Raw genomic sequence first — 24,707 nt, forward strand, 5'->3', positions numbered from 1 at the left:
TACATGCGGGTTGTGGACCTATTCTCGGCTGTGGTTCGGGCAGTAGGGTCAGCTAGTGCATTTCCCTGTCCTACAATGTCTGTCACCTTCTTGTGTGCCTGGCATTTGATCACAGCCAGCCGTGTGGGGAGGAGGACTGCTTCGGTCAGGGCAGAGACTAGATCTCCATGCAGGATGGGTGTGCCATGCGAGGTCAAGAATCCCCTCTCTTTCCATAAGAGCCCAAAGTGGTGAACTACCCCGAAGGCATACTGACTGTCTGTGTAAATGTTTGCGGTTGTCCCTGCTGCCAGGATGCAGGCTCGTGTGAGGGCAATTAGTTCAGCCGCCTGTGCGGATCGCTGGGTGATGCGGGCTGTCTCAACAACGGTTCGGGCCGTGGTGACTGCATAGGCAGCTGAGGTGGTGCCATCGGGGAGCTTGATACATGAGCCATCCACCCACAGTTCTCCGTCAGGGTTCGGGAAGGCAGTATCCCGGAGGTCAACCCTACTCTTGGTCTGTTCGTCGGTGAGGGTTACACAGTCATGTATAGGGGACGCATTGGGGTCAGTGTCAGGGAGAGGTAGTAGAGTGGCTGGATTCAGAGTGGTGCATCGTTTCAATGTGATGTGGGGTGCAAGCAGAGTCAGTTCGTACCCAGTCAGTCGTGCGCTAGTCAGGTGTTGAGTTTTGGTTTGGTTCAGGAGGGTATCAACAGCATGGGGCACCAATACAGTGAGGGGGTTCGAGAGCACGATCCCCTCACTTTGTCGGATAGAGACAGCAGCGGCGGCTACTGCTCGAAGGCAGGCGGGCAAGGCTCTGGCTACGGGGTCGAGAGTGGCAGAGAAGTAGGCACAAGGGCGTTGTTTAGGGCCTATGGACTGGGTTAGGACAGACAATGCGCATCCCTCCCTTTCGTGGGTGTAAAGGGAGAAAGGTTTAGTGTAGTCTGGGGTTCCTAGGACTGGGGCTGAGCAGAGGGCGTCTCGTAATTCCTTGAAGGAGGATTGGCATTCGGGTGTCCAGGGGAGGGGGAAGGGGGTATCTTTAGCCAGTAGGGAAAGCAGAGGTTTTACGATAAGACTGAAATTTGGCAACCACTGACGACAAAAGGAGGTGAGGCCCACTAGGGACCGCACTTGCTTCTGAGTTTTGGGAACAGGGGTTTCTAGGATGGTTTGAATTCGGTCAGGGGTAAGTTTCCTCCCATCTTTGGATAGTAGGTGGCCTAGATACGTTACTTGGAGCTGGCAGAATTGCAATTTCTTTCTGGAGACCTTGTGACCGTTCTCCGCAAGGAAGCGAAGGAGGTGAATGGTGGCCGTGACGGCAAGAGGGGTGGTGTCGGCCGCCAAAAGAATGTCATCGACGTACTGTATCAATGCCACTCCATCGGGTAGTTGGACTGCATCTAGTTGCCTCTTGAGGGCTTGGCTGTAAATACTGGGACTCTCAGTATAGCCTTGGGGTGCCCTACAGAATCTGTACGAACGGGCTTTTAAGGTGAAGCCGAACAGGTAGCGGCTGTCTGGGTGGATGGGGATGGAAAAGAATGCGTTCTTGAGGTCAATAACAGTAAAGATGGTGGCGGTGGATGGAATCAGGGTGAGGATGGTGGTGATGTCTGAGACTACGGGGTACTGGGGTATGACTACTTTGTTAACCTCTCGCAAGTCAACAATGAAACGGTAGGCTTTCTCATCCCCCTCGCCTTGCTTCTTTACAATGGGTAGGATAGGGCTGTTGCAAACATTACTCACTACTTCTTCTACCACTCCTGCCTCGACCAGGGACTCGATGATTTCCACCAATGCCTTCTCGCCTTCGGGGGATATCCGATACTGAGGAAGCTTTGGGAGCACTGCGTCCGGTCGGACGGTTATGTGTACCGGGTCGATCACCATGCGCCCTACATCTGAGTCGGTTTTAGCCCATAGATGTGAAGGTAATGTGTCGAGTAGGGACATATCAGCATCGGTTATAGAGAGCATACGCCGAGTGTGACAGGGTCTGAACAGATCTGGGTTATCGTGTAGGATGACTCGAACTCCGTCTGGGGAGCATCTGATAGTGGCTCGAAAATGTTTTAGCAAATCAAGTCCCATAATAGCATCGGGGGTGTTGGAGGAGAGCAGAAAGGTCGTGTCAGTGGTGTTATCTTCCAAGTCAAAGGGGATTGGTGCTGATAAGGGGTTAGTGGAGGGCGTTCCGTCAAAGCCTATTGAGGTTACGTGTGAGCCAGACAAGGGTGCCCTAGGAATCAGTCGTTTAGATAACGCACTACGTGTCGCCCCAGTATCTACCAGGAATGGAGATTTTGTGCCCAAGACCTTAGCGGTGACGTAAGGACCTTGCTGGTCAACACGGAGTTCGACTGGATCCCTCCCTTGCCCCTGGCGGTCCTATGCGAAGTCATGAGTGCTTTCATAGTCGGACTGCTGACACTGGTTTTGTCGGGGGCGATCAAAGGTGTTTGGTCTGCCTGGCCTGTCGTTGATGGTGTTGTTCGTGTGCCCTCGTCCCTGTTCTCTATTTCTGGGGTCATATGCTGCGTCTCTGGGGCCCCTATTCTTGTTCATTTCCAGAAGGACCGGGCACTGGGATTTCCAGTGTCCGAACCCTCTACAGAACGCACATTGATTTCCATCTAAGTCCCTCCGTCCGTTGTAGGGTGTAGGTGCATGGTCTCTAGGGGGTAGCTTTCTAGGGGCGGTTGGTTGGTAGTTCTCCTTCGGGGGTTCCCTTCCTATTGTCACCCCTTGCAATTGTGCTATCATCACCCTCTCCTTTAATTCCTTTTTCTTCTTCTCTGACGCCCTATCGTTCTCGTTTTTCTGGTTTTCGTAGTATTGGGCCATCTGGAGAATTGCTGCGGGTTTGGAGGCTGCCCAACTACTCTCGCTGGTCTGTAGTTTCTGGGAAACTTCTGGCGACAGACCCTTTACATAATTCTGGACAAAGAGGTGGTGTCCGGTTGCGGTGGTCATGTCTTGGCCACTGTAGTCGGAAAACACAGTCTCGAATCGGGAGAAGTATTCAGACACGTCTTCCTGGGGTTTCTGGCGGCAAGCCGTCACTATCGACCAGTCTACCTTTCTTTCAGGGATTAGAGTCTTCAGCTTTTGTACAATCTTATCTGGGAGCTCTAGGATGGCTTTCGGGGGTTTCTGTCCTGGTTCTCGCTGTTTATCTATGGTATCGAGTTGTACCCAGGTATATCCGAACGGCTCAGCGTGGTCAACTTTCCGGATTTGTTTCCACACATCAGCCGGCAGACATAGCCCAAAGAACAAGTCGATATCTGCTAACGTCATTATCGTTGAGCCTAAGGCTGTACCTAATTCAGTGTAGAAGGCAGTCGGGTTCTTTCTCAAGTCGGGTAGGGTCTTTCTAAAGGTCAAAATATCTTGCCGGTCCCACGGCTGGTAGACCCAGTTATATACAACCCTTCCCTTCGCATCTTGGTGGTTGATGTCGTCGTGTGTTCCCTGACCCCGTGGGGGGACCCAGTAGGGGGCAGCTTCTTTAATGGGCATCATGGCATCGGCCCTTCCTCCCTGGGGTTTAGTTGCTATGGGGGTTTCTGTTTCGGTTGTTTGTCCATGTTCTTTAAGATGTCGGTAGACCTCGAGTGTACGAGTGAAGAGGTTCGCTACATCGCCCTCTCTTTCTTCCCCGATGTCTATCTTTCTATATAGGGCCGCTAAGCCTTCGGGACCTTTATCGTGGTACCTATCCTCATATGCATTCAGGGCGTGATAACAGAGCCGTACGACAAAGTGTCGTCTGCGGTTGTCGGCATACGATTTATACACGTCCGTTATATACTCCTCACTTTCTTTTCGCTCCACCAGCGTCCCTACTATCTTGTCAATTCCTGCTCGTTCATTTTTAGTTAATCGATTCATTCTGGTGGAATCGTTCTTTCTCATCTCATGGTCATCTAGCGTTGTAGCCGACGTTGGGTTCAGTACAAGAGGCTCAGCCGGCGCGGAGGCCGTGAGGGCCGAGGCCCCTGTACTGCTTTCGTTCGTGTTCGGGGGTTGTGGGTGTTGCACTACTGATTGGGAGGGTGCATACGGAGGGGGCATGTAAATGGTCGGGGGACCTAACAGTAATTCGTCATTCGTTTGCTGCTTGGAGGGCAACACAGGGTAGAGCAAAGAAGGGGTCCTAACAGCGTACTGGCCTGAGGTTTCGGGCTCCTGTCTTAGTTTAGTTTCCCTTCTCTCCTTTATGTCTTCTTCTAACTTTTTAGCGGCAAGGTGAGCTGCCTTTCGTAATTCCTTTTCTGCTTTTACTTCTTCCCTCTTTTTCCGTTGCGTCGCTTCTTTGCGCCACATGCCAATACTGTCAAGCATAGTAGGCGTCGTCTTATTGCTACGCAGAGCTACTTCTAGCGCTTCTATCTTGCGGTCGTCGAAGGATCCCATCAGTGGCCACTGACTTTCGGGCTCCTTCTTGGTATATTTATGCCACAGCTTGCTATAAGCCACGGCGACTAGTCCATATTTAGTGAACATGTCCTTATTAGGGGTGCCTTCCAGTGGAGCCGGGTGGTTCACCTCTAATAAGCGGTCCGGGCAGAACCAACTACCAATCAGTGGGGAGAAGATAGGCATGACGGGTTTCAACGGGGACAAAAGTCAGCACTACCTATCTTTTCACTGCTTGCAAAGACTAGACAGAATATCTCTATTCCTCGTTATTTGTAAGCAGAGAATACCTCCAAAGAACCAATATCGAACAACTAGTGTTCGGACAATCAATCAATCAATCAATGGGGAGATAAAGATAGGCACGACGGGTTTCAATGGGGACAAAAGTCTGCGTTACCTACCCTTCACTATTTGCAAAGACTAGACAGAATATTCCTATTCTACGTTATTTGCAAACAGAGAATATCTCAAAAAGCACTATTCTTCAAAACAATCAATGTTCGGACAATCAATCAATGGGGAGATAAAGATAGGCACGACGGGTTTCAATGGGGACAAAAGTCTGCGTTACCTACCCTTCACTATCTGCAAAGGGAGAGAGAGAGAGAGTATTTCTACTCCTCCCCGTTTGTAGACAGCGAATATCTCAAAAAGAACAATCAATGAGCAATACTAGTATTCAAACAATCAATCAATTATTTCGCACTTTTGTCGTGTTTCACGACCTTACCCGGACCGCATGGACAGTTTCTCGTCTTCCGCCTCCAGCGCCCGATCGTCCTCTATTCTCCGTATTTGCCGCGGCACTCCTGATGGTTCCCAGTCAGGACCGTAGATCACTCGAGAGAGGTCTGCTCGGAACCAGTGAAGTTCGGATGATCGGCTGCCAGACGAGGGTCTATTGGGCAGGAGCTCTCCCGATCGTTGCAGTCGTTCACTCTGTCGTCGGGACCTCTCCCACTGGATCCACGTGTCGCTGATGGGCCCCACGTTTGGGACGCCAATTGTTAAATGGTAGCGGCAGTTTCAGTCGATAACCTTCCAAGTATTTGCCCGGCGATAATCGCCTCTCATACCACTCGATAATTTACCAATAAAAGAGGCAGGCGCCGGAGACTGGAAGGCAGGAAACGAGGTTTTATTCCGTCGGAGCAGAACACATCAGATCAGACAGCAAGGTATCGTCACGAGGTGCTCTAACTGCATCTCTGAGACCTGGTCTCTTATACACTGGTTTATTGCTTTATTACACATAGTACATTCTTGAGATTCTTTTGAAGTACGGGGGAATATCCCCTGGAGCCCCGGTTCAGATCCGATCCCACACATAGATACAGTAGAAGTTCCCACCCTACCCGCAGTGGGAGATGGCTATCGCGCAGCAGGGAATTCCGCTAATTCCCGGGGTGTGTGCAACTGGCCGGGTCTCAGGGGGTAGGGGCTTTGATCTACTGTAATCCCTTTGATGTGGGGTGTTTCCCTTACAGTAGGGGCAGTAAACTGCATCCGCAGGGCTAGGTGATGGCCTGGGACCAGTTCAGACAATGGGGCGCAGAGGAAGGGGGTTATCAAAGGAGAGGCATGACCATGTATGGGTTGTCGGTTGGAAGTGGTTCCGTAGCAGGGTCGCGCAGAAGGAGAGGGTTTATGGCCTGTATGAGAGAGCGGGGGTGGCCAGCGCGCGGGGGATGCTCGCAGCGCCAAGGGGACCGCGCTGACGATTGACAATGAGTGGGGAGAGAGTGGGGTGTCTAAAATGGCGGCCGTGCATTCGCTGTGCGTGACGCTGGGGAGAGGCAAGATGGCGCAGATGATGTTCAGTTTGCACGCTAAATTTCCACAGGGCGGGGTGGGGTCGTGGTCCCTTTGTCAGGAGGCTCTGCGCCTCTGGACATGGCTGGAACACCAGGGCATCACCCTGGTGGTTCAACATCTGGCGGGCTCTCTGAACGCCAGAGCAGACGAACTCAGCCGCCGGTGCATGATGGATCACGAATGGCGTCTGAACTCCGAGGTGGCGCAAGGTCTATTTCAGCAGTGGGGAGAGCCTTGGTTAGATCTATTCGCCACCGACGAGAACGCGCAATGTCAGCAATTCTGCGTGTTGGAATTTCCAAGGCGGCACTCGCTAGGCGACGCTTTTCGTCGCGAGTGGAGTTGCCCAGAGTGCTGAAGAAGATCAGGTGCGACCGGGCCCAAGTCATCTTGGTGGCTCCGCAATGGGCACGAAGGTACTGGTATCCCGAGCTACTCAGTATGTTGACCGATCCTCCGATACGTCTGCCCCTTCGGGAGGATCTTCTGTCGCAGCAGCAGGGGACGGTCCTCCACCCGAACCTGTCCAGCCTCCACCTCCATGCGTGGAGATTGAGCGGCGGCAGTTGATGCCATTTGACTTGCCTCCTGAAGTCTGTGATATCATTCTGGCAGCCAGGCGTCCCTCCACAAAGACGGTATACGCCTGCCGGTGGAACAAATTTGTGGCATGGTGCACAGCAAAGGCTGTGGATCCCCTTTCCACCCCTCTTTCTGAGGTTCTCCTCTTTCTTCTTTCTTTGGCCCGGCAGGGCTCTGCCCTGGGCACCTTGAAAGGTTATCTTGCTGCCCTCTCTGCCTTCTTACGGCTTCCTGATCAGCCCTCTCTTTTCAAGTCCCCCTGATCAGCCCTCTCTTTTCAAGTCCCCTGTAGTGTCACGCTTTCTTAAAGGCATTACTCACACGTTCCCTCCTGTCCCTTTCGTAATGCCTCAGTGGGACTTGAATCTTGTCTTAACATTCCTGATGTGCGCTCCCTTTGAGCCTCTTCACAATTGTCCTCTTCATCTTCTAACTCTTAAGACTGCTTTCCTGGTAGCCATCACCTCGGCTAGACGGGTGAGTGAGCTCCAGGTTCTATCGTCCAAGCCTCCTTTTCTATCTGTTAATCCGGACAAGGTTGTCCTTCGGCCTCGTCCTTCCTTTCTACCGAAAGTGGTGACCCCCTTTCATCTTGGGCAATCTGTCACCTTGCCCACCTTCTTTCCGCCTCCGCATCCTTCCAAAGAGGAAGAGCGGCTCCACCGTCTGGACCCAAAACGTGCGCTCTCCTTTTATTTGGACCGCACAAAACAGTTCCTAGTGGACGACCAGCTTTTCGTTGGCTACGTGGGTGCAAAGAAGGGCAAAGCTGTGCACAAACGGACCATCTCCCGGTGGGTCGTTTTGTGTATAAAAATCTGTTATTCCTTGGCGAAAAAGGACCCTCCTGTTGGGCTGCGAGCCCATTCTACTCGGGCCACAGTGGCTACTACTGCTTTGGGACGGGGAGTCTCTTTGCAGGACATCTGTCAGGCGGCGACGTGGGCTTCGCTGAACACGTTTGCCAGGCACTATTGCCTAGACAGCCAAGTCCGGAGGGATGGCTTCTTTGGCCGTTCTGTCCTCCAGGACTTTCTGGTGTGATCTTGGTTCGCAGACCCACCACCGGGGTTGGTATTGCTTGGGTATCTATTCTAAGGTGAGGAATCTAACGTGTTTCTTTCAGATGAACAAGTTACTTACCTTCGGTAACGATGTATCTGTAAGAAACATTAGTTAGTTAGATTCCTCACCGACCCACCCATCCTCCCCGTTCTGCGAACTGACATCTAGGGTTAAGGCTATCCCTTTCAGGGCCCTAGAATTTTTTGGCACCAGTGTCGGTCTCTTGCATGGCTCTGCGTTCCTGGCGCGGAAAGCTATGTACAAGAACTGACGTCAGCGCGCGAGGGCGGTGTCTAAGTACTCCGACTAAGTCATTCCGGCGCACGACGCCGACGACTGACGCGGAGCCGCAGGCGACGCGCAAGGGGTATTGCTTACGAAAAATCTTCCGTATCCAGTCTGATGCCTGGGGATATTCTAAGGATAGGAATCTAACTAACTAATGTTTCTTACAGATACATCGTTACCGAAGGTAAGTAACTTGTTCGTTATGCAGCGTTTGAATGAGAACCTGCGAGTCATGCAAAGCTGGTAATGGTGATATGACATATGCCTGCCGATCCACTACCTTGTGGTCATTAACTATCTCTAAAGTACTACCTTTAGAAATAAAAGGTGTGCTACAAATTGGCAAATGATGTTAATGTGATATGCGTTTATTAGACAATAATTGCATTGATTGAATAACGCTATTGTTGGCTATCCATTTCCCAGCCCTATGATTGTATTTTTTCCATTTTGCATTAATCAGTCAACCATTGCAAGAGGTGTCTCTTAACTTATAGTCGCACATATTTGCATCTGCTCTCACACATTGGTCATTTATTTATTGCAGGTGGTTGAAATCAAACTGCTAGTAGAATTGGAAGAAAAAAGGAAAAGAGTGATACATTTGCAGAAGGCGTCCAAAAAAGGTAAATTATCAGTTGTTTGTATAGAAACTTGAAAATTGCAGACTCTGTGCCAGTAAAATAGCTAGGGCTTGTTTGATTGGGCTTGGTAGCCTGCATGCTCCAAACTGTTTTAATTGATCGTTTTTGTGTATTAATGATGTGTTTACAATGGAAGTGCTACGCAGTTTCTGTGTTGTACTTTACTGAGCACATTTGTACAATTCTTATTGCAGTGTTTTCCAAATAAAAGTATAATTCGTTAAACACAGGGCTAGTGAAATAGGGATTTTTTTAGCAAATGGATATTGCATGTCTAAGTTTGCGCTTTGCTTCTTTCGTAGGCTCCGAAACAAAGGGCACAGAAGCATGTGTTAAATCTGAAACCACTGTGGTGAGTGCCTTGTTCTATGGAATATTGTCTAAACGTACAAATTGTGTATTATTTAACCTTTCATCCCAGGTTTCCCGGAAATCATAAGAGCCGAAGGGGGAAATCAGTGCATTTGAAAAGGTTATAGTAAGCCACCTTATATTACACAAACACAACATATTCATTAGGAGGCTATTCCTTTCCTCTTGTAAGAAAATGTCGGCTTATTGTAGATACATTGAATTGACATTGTATGTAATGGCTTTTCTTGGAGTATTCTTGGGGTCCTGGAGAAGTCATTGGTAGGCAGTGCCTTGTAAGAGTACGCTCACTTAACATTACCCACTCATACCAAATGATTCGTGCCTATTTCCTGTGTTTTAAGTTATCTTCCTGGAATTTATTTCTGTTGCCCTGCTTTTCAAAGGAAGAAATATTCTGCTGGTCTCCTTTTTATTTGTTTATACTTTCAACTGTGCTGCAGTGTTGTTTTTGGAACAAGCTTGGAGGCCTAGGCAATGTGTGATTGGGGTCAGGTATGTGGAGCGGTACATCTTGAGGTTTGTGCACATGTACAGTACACGTATACAGGACTTCTATTGAGCACAAAACAGACTAAATATGTGGCGAAATATATAGCCTGGGCGTATGCTCTGGTCAAATGGAATATTGCCATGGCGTTGAATTCCCCGGAGGTACTGAGGCAACATTGGTGGCTAAAGGATCCTCATAAATGGGGGACAACAGAGACAGATGCCTGGAATGACTTGCAGCAGACACATGGAATGGATATCTGACTGCACTCAAATCCAAAATGGATGAAGCGGGGTGGGGCGAGATTTGTGCCAAACTGAGTCATTGTCTGAGGCATAACATGCACAGCAACAAATACCACTTGCACCAGGCCCAGGGAGGATGTGCTGGATGCACAATTGTTCCATCTCCAGTACACTTCGTAGGTTAGCTGGGGTGAGCGCTCATACGTTACACGTTACAGCAGTGACTATGTTCTCGATTTAATAGTTATGTTCCCCTGGTTATGGGTTGGTTACAGTAATTTTGCCCTTGCTTGAAAGTTTATCGTGAGTGAATACTCTTGTAATTTGTTTGATATTAATGTGTTTTTATGTGAAAATCAATAAAAAAAAAATACCAGAAAGAAACAAAATGTACAATACACATACACAGTGGATGTCGATGTAACATGTTTACACACCACATGCATGCGAACCACATCCACCCATGCAAACATACAATGTACCCTACAGTTATTTAATTTATTTATTTATTAAGTTTTATATAGCGCGAGCATGATCTGGAAGGATATCAGAGCGCTTCACAATTAAGGATGGTCAGGTAGGCGTCAAATACAAATCAAAGGAAACAGTTACAGAGGTTACAACAAAGCAGTACAATAGTTGAAGAAACAATAATAGCGGGAACTGGGAGGGGAAGACCAGATTAGGTCGGGGATATAAAACATCAGTACAAGAGATGAAGGTATAAGACCAGTATCTTCAAGCAAATGAAAAATTAGGGTAAGAACTTGCACATAAGGAATCATTTTACTTCCATTTTGAGGGCAACCGTGGAGGTGATTCTGCGAATTTTAGGAGGGAGAGAGTTCCAGATCCGTGTAGCGGAGCCAGAGATAGCTCTTTGACAAGTTCTGTTTTTGCGAAATATCTATGGTTTAAGAAGGAAGGTGTTAGCACTTCTTGAGGGTCTACCAACTCCATATAGTTCTAGCTTTTGGCATAGGTATTTGGGGTTTTTGAGATGGAGAGCCTTGTGAGTCAGGCAGGCGATCTTTAGCTGTATTCTTGCTTCAAAAGGCAACCAATTTAGAGATTTTAGAACTGGGGAAATGTGCGCAGATCTTTTTGTGCCCGTTGTCAATCTGTCCGCCGCATTCAATACAGCCTTAAGGGGTGCCAAGGTATATTTCGGGAGGCCATCTGCTGTAGCACTGCCATAGTCTAGCCTCGGCAGAACCAGCGCTTGAACCACCTGCTTGAAGTCAGCTTGTGGGAGGAAAGGTTAGAGATTCCGTAGTAGTTTCATCTGGTGATTCGCACCCTTACAGACATTACTAATGTGGTTCTTCAAATTTAAGTGTTTGTCCAGGGTGATTCCGAGTGATTTGGCTGTATCAATAATGACGGGGGGCAGTTGAAGGCAGTGAGATGGTTCAACCAGAAGTCCACCTTAGAAGTATGATTCTGAGGAGAAATTAGCCAGAATTCGGTTTTGGATGTGTTGAGTTAGGACGTGGTTCTCCGTTAGCCAGTTTTGAGTGTTCATGAGGGTAGTGTTGAGTGATGTGAGATTGTCAGGGGAAGAGATTTTCAGGTAAAGTTGCGCGTCGTCTGCATACATGTGGATGAGAATGTTCATTGAGTTTAGTGCATTTGCAAGAGGTTCCAGGAATAGGTTGAATAGTATGGGGGACAGTTGCTCTATAAAGAGCTTTTATGCCACATCTCAGCCTGAATTTCACCCCTTTTTCTGCCATCTTTCCTGGCAGTAGGTTTGAACCTTCCTCCTGTAAAGGGGTCGTTTTGGAGCTAAACCTGTTCATATACTCCTTTATTACTAGGCCTTGATGTTTAGCATGTCAAGATGTATATATTTTTTTCTTCAGGAATCCAGTCCTGGAAGGAAGAGAAAGATCAGCCTATCATTGACGGATGAGGAAGGTCAGTGCCATTTTTGTTTTAATTTTTTTTTTATTGCATTGTGTAGGAAAATGCCCGTAGCCTTTTGCCATGTACCTGATCTTAACTTGACTTGTGTGTGCTGGGGCATAGCTAACCATTGTATGCTACGTGTTTTGGTGCAGACCAAACTGAAGAATCGACATGGCACACATCCCTGTGTACAACAAATGTAGTGGTAGAATGCACACCTCATTATGATAATTACTTTTTAAGCTTTTCCAAGTTGTGTTTGGCGTGCAAACTGATGCCTTGGTGTACAACTGGCTCTATATATGCTACACCATATATACTACACCAAAATGAGGTATAGTGTGTATAGAGTCCAAGGGTCCCCAGAGGTAGGCAGAGGTTACAGTTAGATAGAACCTTACTCTCTGATTGTGGTAGCTTGGTCGAGCAGTAAGGCAGTATCAGAGGACAGTGTGAAGCATTTGATGTACACACTCAGTCAGCAAATGAATTCACACACTCAAGAATTGAACTCTAGGCCAATTGTTGTTGTGTAAAAATATACTGTTGTTTATTTTTAGAACCAAGCAGGCCTGGTACAGGTAAGTATTAAATACGTTTCAGTAATAAGTTACTGGATATAGGACAGTTTGAAAATGCAATAGAAATTGTACTTTGTTTGATGTGCAGGGCCGCGGTGTATGCAACACGTTGCAAATACAGTACATTGGCCTGAATAGGCTTTTTCAGTAAATTGCAGGTAAGTTTTACGTTACTTTTCTAACTCGGCGCTGGATATTTGTGTTTGGATGGTGTTTGCCCACTCCAGCTCGGGCCGTGGACGGCAGGTGCAGAGTGGGGAGGATTCGCGGTGTCCAGCCAGAGCTTGCAGGTGAACAAATCCAGTGTTCACGAGAGAAAGTCTTGGTGCTTAAAGGCAGGCAGGTCCTCCGGGGTTTTCAAGTTTGCTGGCTGCAGGACACACCGGGGTTGGTTTCGCAGGAGCAGGTTTAAGGTGGAGACAGGCAGGTAGGGCTGGGGCTAAGTCAGTGGGTGTCTTCCTCTTGTTAGCTTCGGCACGGCTGTTCGGTCCTTCTTTTCTTGTTGCGGGTTCTGGTCTGCTTTCTTGGTTCAGAGCTGCCCCCTAAATACTGTATTTAGAGGGCGTTTTAGGGGTCTTGAGGTCAGTAGCAAATGAGCTACTGACCTTAGGGTGACTACACCCTTGGTGTGCTCACCCCACGTGGGGGAGTGAGCACAATCCCTAGTCCTGATTGGGGAGTGCCTGCCATCTGCAAGATGGCGAGCACTGGAGAGTGAGCTTCACCTCGCCTCCCCCACCTGAGGGGTGGAGTTGGCAGAGGTGGGCACACCTTCTGGGCTGGCTAGATTTTCCCGATCGTCTTCCCGCCGAAAGGGAGAGGAGACAGGAAGGGGGCCTGCTCCTGATAGCAGGAGAGGCTGGGGGTTGCATTACAAAGGCTGCCAGGCCTTTGAAGCTCCCCTGTCACAGATGGCTCTTCCTTGCCTGGGGGAGGTGTGAACACCTCCGCCCAGGAAAGGCTTTGTTTCTGGGTTCAGGGAGCGTAGGCTCCCACCCTAGGGGTCAAGAAACCTGTCTTGTGGTGGCAGGCTGGTGTGTACCAGTCAGGGAACCCACCAGAGGCTGCTCGTTTTTCAAGGGGCATCTCTGAGATGCCCTCTGTGTGCATTTTTCATTAAATCCCACACTGGCACTGGGTTTAATTTGAGAGGTTTGATACCAAACGTCTCAAATTTTCAGTGTAGCCATTATGGCAGAGCTTTCCAAACTCTGTGGCGCGACACAGTATTGTGTCGCCTCCTAAGTGTGGGTGTGTCGCGCGATGATGACATCGCGGGTAGATTAGGGTGCCCTCTTGGAGTTTGCATTCAGTGGCGCACTACCGTACGTAGAGTAAGGAGAGGTGTTAGGTGAGCGCGGCCTCGTTGCCCTTTGCGATGCGCGTTGAATCCGCAGTCCACGGAGCCGCCTGTGCAGTCCCCATCCCAGGCGCTCGGTAAGGCAAATTTCGAATTTTAAAAAATTGCTGGCATTCAATTGTATCCCCTGAACTAATATTGCGCCAATGTCGGTGGCGTAGTTTGTATCCCCTGTTGCGTGGTTAGGGAACTAGTATGGCGCCAATCTCGGAATGCTCCGGAATTTCCACTGTCAGGTTGGAAGATGAAATAGGTCCGCGATAGAAACAGACAGAAATTACTCGAGCAAAAATCTAAATCAGCTGTTTTACAACCTCATCCGCTGTGGCCTAGGTGATTTCAAGAGCCAGGTGTTATATGTGAAATCCTACTGGCTTTGATTTGGGACACAAAGTAAATACAGAGTCAGTAATACATAGTTGCCAAGGTTTCGGATTGCTATGGGTGACACGTTCATAATTTTGAGTTATTAGAAGTGACATTTCAACGACTATGAGTGACCCTTTCAACCGAGTAAAATGAAGCAAAATGAATGTGTCCGTGTCCTTGTGTATAGTAACTGATGCTTATAAAGCGTGTCACGTTCGCACTATAAAAAAATGGGCGGGAAAAAAGAAAAAAAAATGCAATGTGAAAGAGGCTGTATTATTTCATAAAAAGTTTTAGGTCACGCTGATAAAAATCTTTAAATGCTGAGCGGCCTACTGCCCTGGCTTGACCACGCTGTCTGCTACCTGCAAGTACAGTGGCACCACAATCTCTGGCGCTAAGTCACCCCGGCCCAAAACGAGTTAGTGTGCTTTTGCACAAACTTTCTGAGACAGACTGCCTCACTGCACAGTTACATGGCCCCAGGCACATCTGGATCACCGCTGTGCGCTTTCAAAGACATAACAAGTAAGTTAAGTACAAGTAGAAGTACCGTGTACATTTAACTCTGAATTTCTTTGAGACAGTGCATGTAGCACAGCTAAGAGGTGAGTGCCTCTGAGCTATGCTGTTAGTAGTGCAACTTGGAGAAATTGGGAGTTAAATGTAAGTCCTTTATAATGTGCAAGTGCATGAAAACTGGCGCACTGCTGTCCCCTCCCTGAGTACATGGCCATTGGTGCACAAGAAGGAGCGCATGCGACTCTCACCTGCAACCACCTGCACAAATTAAACCTTTTTAGGTTCTATCTGAACTACCGTGGGAGTGATATCTGATTTTTGACCTACCTGTGGTCAATTTAGCACAGTTGTTCTCTTCCTTGTAAGCCGAATCTCCCTTTTGAAACTGGTCCATATTTTATACGCCTTAGGGCCCAGATTTAATAATTTGTCATTCAACGCAGCACAGCAAGCAAATTTGCTACTCCGAGTAGCCCACAAGGGAAATTACAGCCCGGAGCCATATCTAATACGAGTGGCCTGCTGCTGCTGTCCGCCAAGCACAGACACTCTAAAAAATCTGCCTTGCTTCATGCAAATAGTAACTACATCTCCCAGATTGGCACCATACTAGTTCACTAACCTAGCACCAGGGGGATACAAACTACACTGTGGTTTGATTTGCATTCCGTTCTCTCCCATCTCCGAGCCCCATAGAAACGGAGAACCTGTGGGTGGAATGCGCTGTGTGTTTAAGCCACAATTCTCTGGGAGCGCCTGGAACATGGTATTTTTCCGCGGCGAACCGCGTATGATGGGCAGGGCTAGGCGTGGGGTCAATGCTGGTGATAGCGTCGGGCTCAGTGGGGAATCTGTATGTTGAATGCTTTTTTTTATTGAGGCGATTCGAAGGGGCGCAGGTGGCAAGAGGCCACCAGTTCCGGAATAGATCAGCAGCATGCACGTTATTATTCTTATTTCAAAGACACGTAATCTCTGATGAATGAGGGTGTCCTTGCAGGAACCAGCTAAAAGACTGATGACTTCAATTCTGCCCTTGCTTAAAGATCTTGCCATGATCAAGATGCATGAACAATGGTTGTGGGTATGACCCCCAGGTTGACTGGTCCTTTTATTCTTGTCAGAGTAGTTGCAAAGGCTGAGATGAAGGGTCTTGGGAAACCAAAGGATGTGGATTCTCGAATGCCAGGGGTTAGTTGGCTCTTAAGTGATTGCTCTGATATTTGGTTTAGTTGGCATTACAGCAGACACCTAGTATGTTTTTGTTTCCCTGAATCACAGAAGTTTTGCCAGTCACTGTCTTTTTTAGAACAGATTCACAATTGCTTTATTAGCCTTCCTGCTTTCTTAAACTTGCTTGGAAATGCACCATTTGCCCACTATTTTTTCAAAATATTCTTGGGGGAGAACCCTCCGACCCCCCTTAGGTGGCTCGGGGTCGCGCCCTTCACTCACTCGCTTTGCCGTGTCGCAAGATGAACATTGTCTAAAAGGTGTGTCACCAACATGAAAAGTTTGGAAAGCTGTGCATTATGGTGCTGTGGAGTTGGTAATGACAAGCTCCCAGCACCATATACTCTTAATGGCAGCACTGCACTTACAATGCCTAAGAATCGACTTAGACACTGTAGGGGTACAGGGCTCATGCACCTGTACCCTCACCACTGGCATAGGGCACCCATCTAGAGGGGTGACTGATCTATGCCAGGGAAGTAGGTTGTAGGCATGGCACACAGGGATGTGTGCCATGTCGACTCTTTACTTTGTTCTGCACCTAAACACGTAGCCTGCAAAGGCAGTGTGTGTGTGTAAAGGTACAGGGCCTCTAAGGGTGGCACAATAAGTGCTGCAGCTCTTAGGGGTCTTCCCTGGTCACAGTGCCCTGGGTACCTGTGGTACCATTTACCAGGGGCTGACCTGTGGCCAGAGATGCCAATTGGGTTAGTTTTGGGGAAAGAACACAGGCCTTGGGAACCTGATAGGCAGGGACCCAGGGCACCAGTGCATCAGTAGACTGGCAAAAAGTTGGGGGGGTTACTACTTCAGAAACCCACTTGCCTACACATGGTTTGTCCCTAGAAAACATCAGATATAATCTGGTAGATCTTGTGTGGCACGACCTCACGCGTCACTCAGTTGCACAGCCTTTGACCGAGATACTTTTCTCACTATAATCCACAGTTCGTCATTTAATCCTTGTTTAATCCATATTTCACTTTATTATCCTTGGAGAGCTTGTTCCCGCTCCTGGGCGAGAGGAAGGTCTGAGCACCGTTACAGGGGAGCCAAGGCTTCAGCCTCCCATTCGAAATCTTTGAAGGGGTTTGGTAAGATGCACCATAAAAAATGCACGCACTCGACAAGACGGAGTAGTCTTGGTGTTCATGGCCTGCTCCACGGAGCAGCTGCCTGGGTCGGCTACGCCTCCTTTTTCCCCCTCCTTTTCTGTGGCCTGGAGCGACCCCCGCCCAGTCAAGAGTTTTATGACTCTATGTGCGCCATATTTGGGCGGCCTGGCACTGCGGCATGCCTTTGGGCCCAGCAGGCTCAGCTTGAAAGAGCTCCTCTGAGGTCTGTGCCGGCAGCTCTTCCCCGACGCCCAAGGGTCCTCATGGATCTGCTCCCAGATGCAGACCGGCGCCGGCCGCATCCATTCGACCTTCCTCGACGCCAAGACCCTCAACTTCGCCGGTGCCAGCCTCATTCTGTTCCCCGATGACACGGAGCTAGTCGGGCATTAACTGACGCCTTGACCGGCGCAGATGAAGCTTTTGGGCTCTGTGTCATATCCTAAGCCTTATTCGGAGGGGCTAGGATTGGAGGAGGATTGTGCGGAAATACAGGACCCCTCAGAAGTCCCACCTTACACGGAAGGAATGGACTAGTATGAGGAACTGGGTGATGCCAGTGGTTTGTATACCTCTTCAGAGCCTGGCATGTTTTCCCCTCCTAACCTGGCTATGGTGGAGGGAGTTTCGCCGTAGTAGTGCGTAGGCCTGCGAATGTCTTGGATCTGCAGCTTCCTGCTGTGGCAGTCAAGACCAATATTGAGGTCCTGCAGCCTGTTGTCTCCACCACAGAACGCTTGCTGCTTTTTAATGAGGCCTTAACTGACCTGGTCCAAACCCAGCACAGGGGCTCTTGTGAATAAAATAATTGCCCGCCGCCACCGCCTTGCCTGGGCGACTCAGCTTTCCTCACCTCTCACCCAACTCTCTCCCAAGCTGGTTTAGACGGGAAGGATGCAGCATAATTTACTATAAGCTGTGGCTTTGACACGACAGACCTGCTGGGCAGAGTGATTTTCTCGACTGTGGCAGTTAGGCTGAGAAGTCTGGCTTCTTGGGGGATGTCCAAGCAAACCTGATAAATATGCCTTTTGATGACTTTTGTCTCTTCATAGGGCGGGCGCAGCACTAGAGCACTACAATTAGTAGCTGGTTATGGCCAAGTCGTTGGGCCTCTCAGTATCATCTCGTCCTGCGTCCGCCTTTTGCTCCTTATGTGGCTACAGGAGCGGTTTCCAGCCACGCCAGACCTACTCTAGCTAGAAGACCACACAAGTTCTGCTACCTCTGCGCGGAAATAGGCACAGTTAGCCCTGATCTTGTGTGTCTGGCAGCCAAAAGTCAGGTCAGGCCATAATTCCCCCCTCTCACTCCTCCGTCTCCAGACCTTTCTAATCCGATAGTCCGATCCTCCCAGATCATGGGCGTCCAGTTTGTGCCAGGATCCGCCATCATCTCCACCACTGACAGGACATCACCTCGGACAGGGATCTTGCCAATAGCCCTTCAAGACTGCTCCTCCCTCCATGCCTCAAGCACGCAATCGGCTGACGGAGGATCACCTTGCTTTGCTTTGAGAGGGGAACAACCTTTACAACGCAACTTTTACAACGCACTACCTTTACAACGCATTTTTTACAACGCATAATCCATTACAACGCATGACATTACAACGCATGACACTACAACGCATTTTTAAAAACTACCTTTACAACGCATTCCATTACAACGCATACTACCATTACAACGCATACCATTACAACGCATAATATTACACTACACTATCCAACACTTACCCTACTGTTGCACCCCCTGGAGTTAGAATAGTAATTTTTACCCCTATACTATCCAACACTTACCCTACTGATGCACCCCCTGGAGTTAGAATAGTAATTTTTACCCCTATACTATCCAACACTTACCCTACTGTTGCACCCCCTGGAGTTAGAATAGTAATTTTACCCCTATACTATCCAACACTTACCCTACTGATGCACCCCCTGGAGTTAGAATAGTAATTTTTACCCCTATACTATCCAACACTTACCCTACTGTTGCACCCCCTGGAGTTAGAATAGTAATTTTTACCCCTATACTATCCAACACTTACCCTACTGATGCACCCCCTGGAGTTAGAATAGTAATTTTTACCCCTATACTATCCAACACTTACCTTACTGTTGCACCCCCTGGAGTTAGAATAGTAATTTTTACCCCTATACTATCCAACACTTACCCTACTGTTGCACCCCCTGGAGTTAGAATAGTAATTTTTACCCCTATACTATCCAACACTTACCCTACTGTTGCACCCCCTGGAGTTAGAATAGTAATTTTTACCCCTATACTATCCAACACTTACCCTACTGTTGCACCCCCTGGAGTTAGAATAGTAATTTTTACCCCTATACTATCCAACACTTACCCTACTGTTGCACCCCCTGGAGTTAGAATAGTAATTTTTACCCCTATACTATCCAACACTTACCCTACTGATGCACCCCCTGGAGTTAGAATAGTAATTTTTACCCCTATACTATCCAACACTTACCTTACTGTTGCACCCCCTGGAGTTAGAATAGTAATTTTTACCCCTATACTATCCAACACTTACCCCACTGTTGCACCCCCTGGAGTTAGAATAGTAATTTTTACCCCTATACTATCCAACACTTACCCTACTGTTGCACCCCCTGGAGTTAGAAAAGTAACTTTTACCCCTATACTATCTAATACTTACCTTAAATGTAATTTAATATTATGCGTTGTAATGGTATGCGTTGTAAAGGTAGTATGCGTTGTAATGGAAATGCGTTGTAAAGGTATTTTTTAAAAATGCGTTGTAGTGTCATGCGTTGTAATGTCATGCGTTGTAATGGATTATGCGTTGTAAAAAATGCGTTGTAAGTGCATGCGTTGTAAAAGTGTGCGTTGTAACGTCATACATCCCTTTGAGAGGAAGTCAAGACTCCCTTGGCCAAAGGAGCTATAGAGCGTGTTCCCAGTCCGGAAATAGGCTGTAGTTATTATTGCCGCTATTTTCTTGTCTCTAGGATGAGGTCTTATTCCTACTCTCGACCTCGGAGCCCTCAACTACTTCCTCAGAAAAAAAGAAGTTCAAGATGCTCATTCTTGCTCAGGTGCCCTCTGCCCCGTAGACTGAATGGTAGCATTGAACTTGATGGATTCCTATTTCCGTATCCACGTCATGCCTGCCCATCCCCACTACCTACGGTTTATGATGGGCCATGAGCACTTTCAATTTACCATGTTCTCCTTTGGCCTCACCAGTGCCACTCGGGTGTTCACCAAGGTGACGGCAGTGGTTGCAGCTCATCTGTGCAGATCAGGTGGTCTACTCCTATCTCAATGATATTGTTAAATGCAGGGTCACCCCAGGCAGTCGTCTCCCACCTCCAGACTAGAGCGAACCTCCGGCATTCACTGGGTTCACTATTAACATACCAAAGTTCCACCTGGCTCCCTCTCAGACGCTCACTTTTATCGGAGCGATTCTGGTCACGGTGCACTTTCGAGCCTATCCTCCCAAGTGACGAGTCCATGAAATTCAGGCTATGATACCAACGTTTCAGCCTCTCTCCTGGATTTTGGTGAGACTGACTCTGAGCCTGCTGGGCCTCATATCCTCCTGCATTCTGTTGGTGAATCATGTCAGATGGCACATGCGGGCTCTGCAGTGGGACCTGAAGTTCTAATAGGTGCAGCATCAGGGAAATCTCACTGACCTGGTCCAATTTTCCGAGGGAACTGCGAAAGCTCTGCAGTGGTGGTTGACAAATAGCGATTGGGTCAGAGGCAGACCTCTCTCCCTTCCCCAGCCAGATCTCACAGTAGTGACAGATTGTAGGAAGCTGTATATACTGTACCAAAATGAGGTATAGTGTGCACAGAGTCCAGCGGAACCCCAAAGGTAGGCAGAGGTAAAAGTAGATAGCACCTTACTCTCTATTTGTGGTAGTGTGGGCGAGCAGTAAGGCTTTATCAAAGGGTAGTGTTAAGCATTTGTTGTACACACTCAGTCAGTTAATTATGTCAGACACTAATAGACTGAACTCAGTATAAAAAATATTATAAAGTTATGTTCGAGGCATATGAGCTGTTCATTGTATACTTTAGCATAGATCGCCATCTGGTGTTGGGCTCGGATGTTTGCACTTTGTTTTTGTCGAAGAAGTCTTTGTAGTCACGGGATAGGTGACTCCTCCTTATGGTGATAGTGCGCATAGGCATCGACTCCATCTTAAGATTGTTTTTCGCCATAAAGGGTGATAATGGCGTTAGTAAGAGAATAGAAAAGGATGTCCATGTGATGTATCTAAGTAAGATAATACTGCAACAGATAAAGGTACCTGGGGAGGTGGTAACTTGTGCTTGTCTCCGGAGCACAAGAAGGAAGACTGTGATGCCTGCAAATCATTTTGATCGAAGAAAACTCTTTGCGATCGTCAGGCCCGATGTCAAGAAATGCAGCGTCCAAATGCAGTGACCCCGAATCCAGCAGCACCCAAGGACCCACCTCGACGCTCCTGACGACGCCTGCAGCCTCAGAACCAGGAACCCCTCCAACCGCGACCAGCCGAGGGTAAGATTTCCCGACACCAAAAGGTACCCCTGCACCGGCGCCCTGCGGTCCCCTGCGCCCAACTCCTGGGTGCCTACCTATCCTCCAACTACCCAACTTACCCCTCGAAGTGGTTGTCACACCTGAAGAATCTTCGTCCCCGAGCTTGCAGCCTTTGTTCGTTTTTGAGCTTCTCCATTGCAATCCATTGAGCGCCCAATGGCTCAAAAGCACCCTGCACCAGCCGCCCGAGTGCCCCTGGCAGTGCAATCTCTACTCTGCTCTACTTCCCCATTTGCCCTGAGCAAGTGACCAGGAGCCCAGCTCCCACAGCCGCATGGCCTGCTAGCCAGCAGCCACCAACCAAGGGCCCCCTGCCTCCCATAGGATAACATTGGGCCTAACTCACTCTGCTCCCGGCTGCCCCTGTGCCGCTGAGGGTGTAACAACTGTACTGACCCTGGGAGACCCCTGAGTCTATGCCCAGAACCTTAACTCTGCCAGTCGAGTACTTCCCCAAAATCCGATAACTCTCTTTTCTTCCATAGGGTAACATTGACTGGTTTCACTTGGAAATTCTTCTAAGTGTAGAGTTTCTAAACTTTAAAATATTCACCTAAAATCAACTGAGAAACGAAAACGAAATTACTCACCTGCTACCAGGAGAGATCCTAGTTCTGGATCTTGGTGCCCAGCACTGACCCTGAAAAGTAATTACAACCATACTTACCGCTAACCCAATTTTCTTTGATTTTTGCAAACTACAAATATTCTTTAAAAATCGCACCAACTGTGAAAACGTAATTACTTACCTGTTTTAGATGGATGTCCCAGTGCTGAACCTAGGAGTCCAGTACTGGATTACAAAAGTAACGAGAACATACTTTACCTGCAACTTGAATTTCCTTCTATAGGATAACATTTCCTGGTTTTTGCTGAAAAAGTTTTTAAGTGTCGATTTTGCAAACTTACAAATATTCTTAAAAAATTACCTGTAGAACCAAAACACATTCTTTCAACTGTTTACAGGTGGTGCCCCAGTGCTTGATCCAGGATCCAACACTGAGTTAGAAAAAGTAACAATAACCCTACTTACCTGCTAAGTGAAATTCCTCCCATAGGATAACATTGGTGATTCTATGAGAAAAAGTTTCTAAGAGTCAACTTTTAAAATACCAAAATATTGCTTAAAAATCACTACTCTAACCAAAACGCTTTTACTCAACTGTTTACAGGAACTGTCCCAGGACTGAATCTAGGATCCAGTCTTGTGGTAAGAAAAGTAATCCAAAAAGTAATCTATTGCATTTTACTAGAAATTCCCATTGAGGTCAATGTATAATTGTGTTTGAAATTGTGTTGCCTATTGCAACAACTGTATCTATTACATCCAAAGTTTATTGCCTATTGAAAAGTATTTATCTAAAGCCTCTCAATCTGAGAAAGTATATTTTGATACCTATTGTTGGTTCTAAAATAAAACAACTACATATTTTTATACAAAACCATTGGCCTAGAGTTCAGTGCTTGAGTGTGTGAGACCATTTGCTGACTGATTGTGTGCATCAAATGCTTTACACTGTCCTCTGATACTGCCTTACTGCTCGACCAAGCTACCACTTTAGAAAGTAAGGTTATATCTAACTTTAGCCTCTGCCAAACCTCGGGGGACTCTGGACTCTGTACACACTGTACCTATTTGTGAACAGTGTATACAGAGCCACTTTCCTACAGTATGGCACACAGAGATGTGTGCCATGTCGACTCTGCACCAAGACACGCAGCCTGCAAAGGCAGTGTGTGTATATTAAGGTACAGGAACTCTAAGGGTGGCACAATAAGTGCTGCAGCCCTTAGAGGCCTTCCCTGGTCACAGTGCCCTGGGTACCTGTGGTACCATTTTACCAGGGTCTTACCTGTTGCCATTAACGCCAATTGGGTTTGGGTTGGTTTGGGGGATGGAACACATACCCTGGGAACCTGATTGGCAGGGACCCAGGGCACATCAAGTCAAAGTGCATCAGTAGTCTGGTAAAAAAAGTGTGGGGGGGGGGGTTACTGCAAAAGAAACCCAGCTTCTCAAATGGGGGACTACTGAAGATGTGTAGATGCATTGTGGTGGACGTTTTACAGATCTTGGACCCGTAGCTTCAGACCGCTTGTCGTTTTGTCTTTTCTGTTTGGTAGTTGTTAATTTCCAGTCATATCTTTGCATGTTGCTTTGGCCTCCTAAGATGTTGATTTTCATTCAAGAAGTACAGTTGTGGAGATTATGTTTTGAAGTACACAGGAAACAATTTTTTTTTTTTTAATGCTATAAAGGCACAAGAATATATATGTATTCTAACACTTTGATTTGACTGTGTTTTCCCTTTAATCTAGCAGATGAAATTTCAGCAATTATTAATGCTTCAAAAATGAACCAGTAAAATGGCTTCAATTGATTTCTGACTTGATATGCAAGCAGTGACTTGCAATATAATTAAGTATTCAAAAAATGAAATGTTGGAATGTGTTCCCTCACTAGTATGCTACACTTGCCTATACCTTTAACGTTTGTGCATTTAATTCTACAGAGGTAAATGCTGCAAGCTTCCACTGAGTTAGAGTTTGCACTTTGTAGGAAAGTGGGTTTCTGTTGCAGTAACCCCCCCCCCCACTTTTTGCCAGACTACTGATGCACTTTTTCTTGGTGTGCCCTGGGTTCCTGCCAATCGGGTTCCAAGGGCCTGTGTTCTTATCCCAAACCTAACCCAATTGACATCTCTGGCCACAGGTCAGCCCCTGGTAAATGGTACACAGGTCCCCAGGGCACTTTGACCAGGGAAGATCTCTAAGGGCTGCAGCACTTATTGTGCCACCCATAGAGGCCCCGTACCTTTACACACAAACACTGCCTTTGCAGGCTGCGTGTTTTGGTGCAGAACAAAGTGAAGAGTCGACATGGCACACATCTGTGTGCCATGTTTACAACCCACTGCCCTGGCATAGATCAGTCACCCCTCTAGCTGGGTGCCCTATAACAGTGGTGAGGGTACAGGTGCATGAGCCCTGTACCCCTATAGTGTCTAAGTCCATTCTTAGACATTGTAAGTGCAGTGCTCCATTAAGCGTATATGGTGCTGTGAGCTTGTCATTACGAACTCCGCAGCACCACAGTGGCTAC

At 47.7% G+C, this 24,707-nt stretch overlaps 1 protein-coding gene across 4 annotated transcripts in view; it reads left to right on the plus strand.

Annotated features, from left to right (window-relative positions):
- The window catches only part of EP400 (E1A binding protein p400), an 852,236-nt gene that overhangs the window by 119,666 nt on the left and 707,863 nt on the right, over positions 1-24,707 (plus strand). For all 4 annotated transcript variants that reach the window (XM_085634324.1, XM_085634328.1, XM_085634325.1 and 1 more), the window contains 3 exons: positions 8,722-8,800; positions 9,121-9,170; positions 11,794-11,848. In XM_085634324.1, the coding sequence (XP_085490450.1) occupies positions 8,722-8,800; positions 9,121-9,170; positions 11,794-11,848 (184 nt within the window). The remainder of the gene's footprint in view (positions 1-8,721; positions 8,801-9,120; positions 9,171-11,793; positions 11,849-24,707) is intronic.

Source organism: Triturus cristatus, chromosome 11 (genome assembly GCF_964204655.1).
Source record: "Triturus cristatus chromosome 11, aTriCri1.1, whole genome shotgun sequence".
NCBI classification, from domain to species: domain Eukaryota; kingdom Metazoa; phylum Chordata; class Amphibia; order Caudata; family Salamandridae; genus Triturus; species Triturus cristatus.